At 39.3% G+C, this 9,750-nt stretch overlaps 1 protein-coding gene across 3 annotated transcripts; it reads left to right on the top strand.

Moving 5' to 3' along the window:
* The first annotated feature begins 1,220 nt into the window (after positions 1-1,220).
* LOC107585973 (tetraspanin-3-like) lies at positions 1,221-9,321 on the top strand. Of its 3 annotated transcripts, none has more exons than XM_016273175.1 (7): positions 1,221-1,388; positions 2,170-2,361; positions 2,461-2,535; positions 2,631-2,732; positions 2,806-2,958; positions 3,037-3,120; positions 7,875-9,321. In XM_016273175.1, the coding sequence occupies exons 1-7, from the start codon at positions 1,326-1,328 to the stop codon at positions 7,965-7,967; spliced, it is 762 nt and encodes a 253-aa protein (XP_016128661.1). In that variant the 5' UTR covers positions 1,221-1,325; the 3' UTR covers positions 7,968-9,321. The 3 variants fall into 3 exon arrangements, with proteins under 3 accessions (XP_016128661.1, XP_016128662.1, XP_016128663.1); XM_016273176.1 differs by lacking the exon at positions 7,875-9,321 and adding an exon at positions 5,999-7,855; XM_016273177.1 differs by lacking the exon at positions 3,037-3,120.
* The last annotated feature ends 429 nt before the right edge of the window (positions 9,322-9,750 follow it).

Here is a 9,750-nt window from a genome sequence, read left to right as displayed (position 1 = left end):
TTAGCATATTTTTGTCTTGCCCTAAGAACTGAATATATTTCTTGTACAAATAGTGTGCAAAGAGTAGCCTAAATATCAAATACTGGTTCTCTATATATAAATTCATTACATTTCCTGAGACAATAAAAGCGACAACAACCGTCTTTGACCTGGCTTTGTTCTCCATTTAGTCAACACAACACAACATACTTGTCTTTCCTGTATATACAACCTATATAAATAACAACAATTCATTTTGAACTAGTCCTCTTTGACCTTTGAACTGAAGAGAGGTTATGTTGTGTAAGAAGCCTGGATTATTTATTTATTCATTTTATTCATAATAAGAAGTTTTGTCCTTCTCTTCTGCTTTCAAATAATACAGTAGGTATGCTATAAATATGACACCGTTTAAAAACGGTAAAATTACCATTGAAACCAAACTTTTATTTATAGCCTATGACTCAAATGGGACTCAAAAATATCATTTTAATGACTGGTACATCACTTTCATCAACCTGAACTATCCACAACTATTTATTTTGCATAAGAGGGGAGAAATTGTTAAGATGGATTTGCAAAGTCTGCCTCTATATTTTCCTGGGTCTTTAGAACAGCTGTTCATTATTTCATGCATTTCTAGCTAATAATTTTCAAAGTGGATCAGATTTGAAGGAATACAGACTGGTGCAGTTTCTTAAAACCAGTATACGATGATGTCTAAAATAGGCATTGGGCTGTCGTTCAGAAAACAAACTGGGCTGCGTTTCCCAAAAGCTTCGTAAGCCTAAGAAGTTCGTAAAAACGATCGTACGACAGATCTTAATATTACGGTCTGTTTCCCAAAAGCATCGTAACTTAAGTAGCACTTGAAAATCATCGTAGATCTACGAGTGTTCTGGAGTAATCGTAAAGCCCGACCTGCATCGTTGTCTGGAACGCAGCATTAGGTTAACATTTCAATAAACGAGCGTGTACTACAATTACGAGCCATTCTATAAGGTGACATTTCAGCACTTGACAAACGGATAGCGACTGCTAAGTAGCACTTAAAGCACGGCTACGTGCGATTGTGTTAAGTGCATTTTTGGGAAATGCATGTGAAACAATAACGAACGATCGTAAAACGACTAGCAGAAAACGCTCTAAAGCTCTGAGATCAATCGCTATCGAGAAACGCAGCCCAGCGCAGGTCGCGATATTGAGGTCAGTGGGACACGTGACTGGCGCTGTCCAGTTGGATGCTCTGTTGACTAGCGGAGCCTGACAATCGCACGATATGCATCTGCTATTAACGTGAATTCCTCTCCTTGGATTAAAATATATAGCCTAGCCTCGGCGTGATCATGGGACAGTGTGGTGTTATTTCTTCGAAGACGGTCTTAGTCTTCCTAAATTTGATTTTTTGGGTAAGTTGCCTACAGTATAAAAGCTGGGATGGATGCGGTGGTTAGCGGCATTATGGCATAGCTCTGCAGGGAGGGATACACGAGCTACAGCGAGAGATCAGTTGTTTACACGTATAATCGACAAGCTTTTAATCGACAGAAATCTATTGTTATTTTGACTGAATGCATCACTGAATGAATCCAAGCGCAGCATTGCACATTGGTTTGGTCTATTTTGTCCCCATGTGTCACGCCTGAGCAATAGCTACTATAGGCTATTTGGTTAAAGTAGCGAATGTCAAGTCACATAGGCTACACAAATTATATAGGCCTAATTAAAATGATGTTTTTAGCTTTGCATAGACTTAGCCTGTCTATCCATAGAATAAGAATTACAATAGAAAGAAAGAAAAGCAAGACTACACATTTCAATATCGTTGTATAGGGATTTATTGTAGAGCAGGGATAATTGTAACACTTTTGGTTTTTGTTCTGAAATTTTGTTCTGCGTTTTGTTTAATTTATTCAGAAAATTGTAAAGCTATTGCTTCCAACAACATTAAGATATTAGCAGTCATCACACATGTTAATTAAATTTATATCGATCGAGGTATATATAAATAAATAAATAAATAAATAAATATATATATATATATATATATATATAACAGTGGCTTGTGATGAATAGTAAAATGTTAATGTTTGTCAATACACTGCCTAAAACACTATGTTAATATCATAATACATAGCTTTTAATTTTGACAATTTTAACAAAACAATATTTCTGTTGCACTCTTCCCAGGCTGCCGCTGGTATACTGTGCTACATTGGGGCCTACGTTTTCATCACGTATGATGATTATGATCATTTTTTTGAGGATATCTACACTTTCATCCCTGCCATGGTGATAATTGCTGTGGGCACGCTTCTTTTTGTCATTGGTTTCATTGGATGCTGTGCCACCATTCGAGAAAGCCGCTGTGGCCTGGTCACGGTAAACTAGAGTCTAGTACCCCCAATTTTCACATACATAGCTTTGATGATTTTTTTATTTAGAATGTTTCCTGATTGTTCTCGTCTAATTTTTCTGCAGTTCTCAGCAGTGCTGCTACTGGTGTTTGCCACAGAGGTGGTTGTAGTGGTGCTAGGCTATATTTACAGAGCCAAGGTTGGAAATAATTAAATAACATGTACATGTGCATGTAAGTAGTTTGAAAGTGTCATTGATAAAACATTGAAACGTCTTTTCTTTTTCTCTGAAAGGTCGAGGCTGTAGTGAATCACTCTATTCAAAAAGTATATAATGAATATAAAGGCACCAACACAGACGCTCCCAGCAGGGCCATCGACTATGTCCAGAGACAGGTAAGACCATCAGTTCCTTTGTCTCTTTTTCCACCATTTTTCCATTTCTCTTCTTACAATCTTTCAATTTTAGCTCCACTGTTGTGGCATTCATAACTACTCTGATTGGATGAACACTCGCTGGTTTATTGAGTCCAAAAATAACAGCGTTCCAGTGAGCTGCTGCAAGCCCAGCATCAGTAATTGCACTGGGACGTTAATGCGACCAGGAGACCTCTACCCAGAGGTAACAGCCTCACACACATTCTACAGACCTGCAGCCCAAAACTATTAAATGATAGTCTAACCGAACTTCTTGTTACAGGGCTGTGAAGTTCTTGTAGTAAAGAAACTCAAGGACATTATGCTGTACGTCATACTGGCAGCATTAACGTTCGCTGCCATACAGGTAAAAAGTCATTTGCGGTCATACACTCAAATGAAGCGGTCATTTGTCACTTAAACAGTGGTCTATGTGATTTTAACAGTAAATACGGGAAGTGTAATATAATGTAAACAGCACATAAAACGTTTTACTTAGAAATAGCCTAATCATAGTAATTACTTGACTACTCAACAAATAAAGAAATACGTAGACATGAAAGATTGATTTGAAATTAAATTATTTTCTAATCTTATCTGGATATTAAATTAAAGTTTCTGCTAAGACATAACTAGTCCATTACAATACGAAATAATCAGCTTAGCAACATATAGGTAACAGAGACACTAGATGCCACCACTTGCGGTTTTGTATGAGACCCGCGGGTTTGCGAAACATGAGAGTAGAAAACATTATAACAGAGAGCTGAAACGTTGGACTCAACTTTTCATGGTACAAGAAGAGCGGTCTGATATACAGCGGAGCCTATGCTCAGACAACAGTGAATGTTAGGAAATATCATGCTGCATTCCAGACAAAGTAGGTGTGAATACTCGATTTGAATTTCCCACTTACGAACATTGTATGTTACATTTCATTAGAAACAGTGCTTGCTGCAGAGCCGATGAGATCCAGGGGGTGAGGTTGGATCCAGATCCAACTCCTCCCACCTTACATATCCCTAAACCTACCCGTCTTCACCCCCTGATCACTAAACTCAGCCAACTCCACCCCCTACACTCTTAAAAATAAAGGTGCTTCACGATGCCATAGAAGAACCTTTTTGTCTAAATGGTTCCATAAAGAACCTTTAGCATCTGAAGAACCTTTCTGTTTCACAAAAGCTTCTTTGTGGCGAAAGAAGGTTCTTCAGATTACAAAAAGGTAAGAAAGAGATGGTTCTTTAAAGAACCTTTGACTGAGTGGTTCTTTGTGGAACCAAAAATGGTTCTTCTATGGCATCGCTTGAAGAACCTTTTGAAGCACCTTTATTATTAAGAGTGTAGATATGGATCCAACCTCGCCCCCTGGATCTTGTGTTCTGCAGTAAGGGGCTACTGGAGCCCATGGATGGAGCTTGACATCCAGCTCCCCCTCTCTGGGCCTCTCTGAGCCAAATGGGTGGTGCAGAGGTCCACCCATTTGGATCTGTAGTGAGCACCACTCGTCCAATTACAAGTTCGTTCACAGATATGCAACACAAGATGGCGCTATTACTCAATGTATCTCAGTGTGTGGCGCTGTTTTTTTATTTATTTATTTATTTTATTTTATTGACAACACAGGAATATAGAGTCATAAAAAACATATAAATCTATAAAACAATCAAATCAAAACTTTTAATCTTATATCAAAAATCAGTCTTACATCTAATACATCATTTGCCCTTTTGAACAGCAGAGATGTCTTAGCTTTATGATTGTTCTGTTTAGAGATTAAAGAATCATAAAAGATAATTAAATCAGTAAAAAGTTTACCATTTGGTACAGACAACATGTATTTTGCTTTGTGTATATGATTAGTTAAGAAATGTGATTATACTGTGCATCTCCAATAAACCAGTATCACATTCCATAAACAAGATCCTATTGTAAAACCGGTCAAAAATAAACAATATATCTAAAATAGTCAAAAATAATTTTGCATAAGTACAACTAATAGTAAATGTAAGCTTGTTTATGACTCCTCTTTACTCCTTCAAAACAACAAAACACTACTTTAACCTTTCTACAGTCATTACATGGATCATATCGATTTATTATTTTAGAGTTGCTTTTCTTACACTTAATTAGAATTACATATGTATTTATATTGGAGCAAAGTTTCTGGAAAAAGAGAAGGATTATCATGATTACATGATATTTCTAATATATATATATATTTTTTTTATCCCTGATGTAAAGACCACCAGTAGGAACCAGATGATAACCAATTATACATGTTTTCATTTTTAATAATGTGAATAAGATTAGGGGAAATACAACAAAAGAGTTTTAAATAATATTTTGAAGATACATTTATCCCAAGAATATTAACAATTGCAGCTGTCTTTGACACTGGTTGTTTCTCCTGTTCTTAGGCCAGACATAAAAGTCAAGAAAACTAAATGTTTGTGTTCTCTTTAAAAAAAAAATAAAATGCCTACTATAAAATAAAGTTATAAAGATACTGTGTAATAAAGATACACATAGCATGTAATATTACAATAAATACTGTATTTTAGATATTAATTTCTTCTCAGAAATTGCTTATATTTCTTTAACGAGAGTTCCCACTTAATTTTTACATGTCTCTCCTTCTGAATTCTTGATACCATATATGTACATTTTAAAAAACTGCAATCAAATGACCCTTCTCACCAATCTAGTTAATATTTTCAAGGAGAAGGTATAGACTATAAAGGGTGAGTCTCAATCAGGCTTTGGCTCGATCACAAAATCCTTCCAGTGCACTGGAATGTTCGCTCCCTTAAAAAAATCCCACAATGCACTGCAAAAACCAGGGAGAATCTTTGCTCACTATGGTTCTTCATCAGAAAATATATGCAGTATTAATGCACTTTAAACAGCATTAAAAAGCGAGATCCTGCTGTTGTTGATAAATGATATGAACTATATAACTGTCACAGTTATGGGCTGTTTGTTGTGTTTTCTTCCTCTGTGCCCATATTTGGTCATGTTCCTGTATTCTCATTATTAGTTAATCCGCATCACCTGTTTGCCCCTTGTTATCTGCCTTATTTATAGTCCTCTTTGTGTTCCGTTGACTGTCGGCTATTGTTTAGTGTCACATGTGTTTGTTCAACCTGGAATATTTACCTTTCGTGTATGGTGTGGATTCTAATTAAAAGCATTTATGTGGATTACCTTCATCTTCCTTGTCTTCCTTGGATCAACCGTGACAGAATAACCGACCTAAACATGAGAAACAGGAGGAATGAACTGGCCTCTATCAATGTGGCCCCAAGGGGTGAAGTCAATAACCCTTCTGGAGTCACTATCTTCATATTTCAGAACGGCCGAAACCTGGTGGAGTATGGGCTGGAGTTTTTCGCCACATGTGATGACCTCACCTTAATGGAGGGATTCTGGTGCTGGCTGGACGACGATATCCGTTTCGTCATGCCCCAAGCTGATTCCTGCTGGTTGCTGAGGAATTACATCAACTTTGCGCTGTCGTCGGATTAGCATTCACCGTGGACGAAGTTGAGTCCAGCCCGGGGTCATCACATGTGAGTGCCGCCAGCCCAGAGTCATCGCCGATCATGGCCACTAACACTAAGCCCAGTCAAAAACCCCCCAACGGCAAGGAGATGCCCGAGCCCACTGCTGATGCAGAGCCATCGCCTGCCGCGGTCATCGAGCCATCGCCATCAGGAGCAACAGAGCTGAAGATCGCCCCGGAGCCTGAGTCCCAAGAGTCTGACCAGGTGCGAGAGCAGACAGCATAAGCAACGGTGGATACAGCTGTGGAGATCGTAGAGGCAATGGAAAGCCCTGCCCGTGCCACCACTGCTGGGGGTGTGCGCAAACTGGAGTGCACTCAGAGATGCCGTCCTTCAGTCTTCACCCGAACTTTTAACCTGGGAAAATATACCACCCAACCTACCTCTCCCGCCTCTTCTCATTGACCTGTTCCCTTCCTCAACACCCTCTCCGCTGGATCCCGTCAGCCCCTCTGCTCACACTCAGCTCCCCATCTGTGGCGTGGGCTCGCCACTGGTCTGCCCATCTCCAGCTCCATTGGCATCGAGTCTGGAGGATCCCTCGACTCCGCCTTCAGCCTCCGAGGCCCAGACCTGTGACCCAGTGGCTCCACCATGGCTTCCAGCTCCCTCGTCTCCACTGGAGCCCATCAGTCCACCAACTCCACCAGGCTCCCTCTTCCCTCCAGCTCCGCCTTGGTCAGTCGTCCCCCTACCTCCACCTCTGGACTGCACTCCTCCGGCTTTGCCTCGTCCCTCCGGCTTCATTGGGCTCCTCCCTCCCTCCAGCTCCACCTCAGTCCTCTGTCGCTCCGGCTCCTCCGCGGCCTTCCGGATCTCCGCCTACACCTCGGTCACAGAAGCCTCCGGCTCCGCCTTGGCCCTCCGGATCCTTGGCTTCACCCTGGCTCTTTGGCTCTCTGTCACTGCCTCGGGCTCCGCCGCCGTCGATCGGTCCCCTGGAGCCGTCAGCCCTTCCTCCACCTTGGCTCCTCCCTCCGTCGGCTCCACCATGGGCCGCCATCATGACTGTGGCCTGGCTTCTCCTGCTCCAGATCCCGCCTGTCTCCTCCCTGGCTCCTCCCTCCGTCTAATCCTCCCTGGCTTCTCCCTCCATTTGATCCTCCCTGGCTCTTTTCTCCATCTCCACCTTGGACTCTGGCGAAATGTCACAGTTATGGACTGTTTGTTGTGTTTTCTTCCTCTGTGCCCATATTTGGTCATGTTCCTGTTCTCATTTTCTCATTATTAGTTGATCCTCATCACCTGTTTGCCCCTCGTTATCTGCCCTATTTATAGTCCTCTTTCTGTTCAGTTGACTGTCGGTTATTGTTTAGTGTCACATGTGTTTGTTTAACCTGGAGTATTTACCTTTTGTGTATCGTGTGGATTCTAATTAAAAGCATTTATGTGGATTACCTTCATCTTCCTTGTCTTGCTTGGATCAACCGTGATAATATCCTTACTGATTCTAACAGATAATGCAGAATATTTTAAATATGTTCTCATAATATTTCCTGCCATCATCCTCAGTGTAATTGTATGTTTTGACCATTGTTTCCTTTTCTGTGCACAGATGCTTGGGCTGCTGTGTGCGTGTGTGGTCCTTTGCCGCAGAGGTCATGACCCTGCCTATGAACTGCTTATCAGCACGGGTGTAGATACCTGAGAGGTACCGCATGGCATCATGGGTACGGCTGGTCCTCCCAGCCAGTGTACTGTACATATTTAAACTGAATCAGGCTACCACTTTTCTACACTAGTATTAAAACCAGTTTCAATACCTTTGTTTGACATAAAATCAAAGCTTTGACAGCTTGAATAGCCACACACTGCTTTAGTTTTGAAGAAAATGTTCCTAAAAATGTTCCTAGAAGAAGTATTGAATCGTTTCTTTATTTACAGCACTACTGATATTTGCTAGAGTCTGATGAGCAGAACATAATCATTCAGTTGTTTATTATATTTTACACTAATTGATTTCATGCGTCATGGTAATGTGATATCATGTGTTATTAAGTAGTTGTTAGGCCAAAGACTGAAGTCAATGGTTTACATAGTTCAGTTATTTCCCTTATTTACAGTATGTGTTGTACAAGTAATCCTTCTGAGTCATAATGAAGAAGAAAGATTGTTTTAAATTTAAATTATTTTCTGACAACGTTCCTTGCTTCTTATTTCGAGCTTATCTTTAGAGAAATATTGATACAAAGGGTTTAAACTAAATCATTACTTTTAACTCTTGCAGCAGCATTAAACTGGCAATTAACAACAAGGTTACATAACATAAAGCATGAATTACACTATCAAGTATTTGGCAGTAAAACAATCAAAAGTGCAAGTCTAACAAAACAGTTTAGTGTGTTTCAAATATAAAACTGAGCATTTGAAAATTCTCTAAAATCAGTGTTGTTAAAAATGTTATATAGTAAAATGGTTGTGCAATGCCTGGGACCAGGAAAAAAATATTTACTTGAAAAAACTTTATTCTATGAGTGACACTGCTGTATGTCACTCTAACGGAAGTGTTACTCTTAAATGGTCACTGACATGAATGCTCATATAATACTCACAATGTTCACTGTAGCATGAAAACACTCATGTTTTCACATTATTTGATGAATTCATGCTTTTAATTTCTCCCTGCAGAAGTATAACAATGACTAATGCAAAGTACCTACTGTAATGTATGTTGATCTGGCTCAGTTAATTTCAAATAAATCACTGAAACGAAAATGATCCATTAAGTGATTTCTTTTTTATATATTATATTGCACATTAAGACTGTGTATTATTTATTCAAGCTCAAACATTTTTACTCAAAAAATCAAAAAATAAATAAATATAAATGTAAATAAAATATACATTTAATTTTCACTTAATGCACATACTGTAGTTCCTCTACAACTTCTAAAATTGACAAAACAAACACAAACTGTCTGAATCAGTCTTACATCTTGTAATGTGGGGTTTGGGGTTCATGTTCTTCTTCTTCTTCTTCTTCTTCTTCTTCTTCTTCTTCTATTGAGATTAATTGGCGGTTGGCAAACAACTTTTTGGTGCATTACCGCCACCATCTGGGGGTTTCATGTTCATTGTTTTCATGTCTTTTATTTTGTAGTTTGGCCACAGTCATGTTCTGTCATGTGACCCTTGTTGTTTGATATAAATAGCCCTCATGTTGCCATGTCCTTTGTTGAGTATTGATGTTGTAACCTGCTGTCGGTGAGTCAAGTCTGTTAATGCTAAGTCAAGTCTATTCATGCCAAGTCAAGTCAAGTTTTTCTTTTTCATTTCATTTCACTTGTTTGGATTACTTTGAATAAAAGCTGCACTTGGGTTCATAGTGTCTGGGAGAGTTTGGCTGTCAATAAATTTGACTTTAGTTTATTGTGCATAAGATGTATGCAAGGTGTTCAAATGGAAAACAAGAACTATTTTATTTATTACTT

The sequence above is a fragment of the Sinocyclocheilus grahami genome, unplaced genomic scaffold, assembly GCF_001515645.1.
Source record: "Sinocyclocheilus grahami isolate Dianchi unplaced genomic scaffold, SAMN03320097.WGS_v1.1 scaffold76.1, whole genome shotgun sequence".
Classification (NCBI taxonomy): Eukaryota; Metazoa; Chordata; class Actinopteri; order Cypriniformes; family Cyprinidae; genus Sinocyclocheilus; species Sinocyclocheilus grahami.
This window is presented reverse-complemented; position numbering and strand designations above follow the sequence as displayed.

Coding starts and splice junctions, on each gene's coding strand:
- LOC107585973 (XM_016273175.1), top strand. CDS start 1,326: ATGGGACAGTGTGGTGTTATTTCTTCGAAGACGGTCTTAGTCTTCCTA. Junction 1,389..2,169: donor TCCTAAATTTGATTTTTTGG/GTAAGTTGCCTA, acceptor CACTCTTCCCAG/GCTGCCGCTGGTATACTGTG. Junction 3,121..7,874: donor TAACGTTCGCTGCCATACAG/GTAAAAAGTCAT, acceptor TTCTGTGCACAG/ATGCTTGGGCTGCTGTGTGC.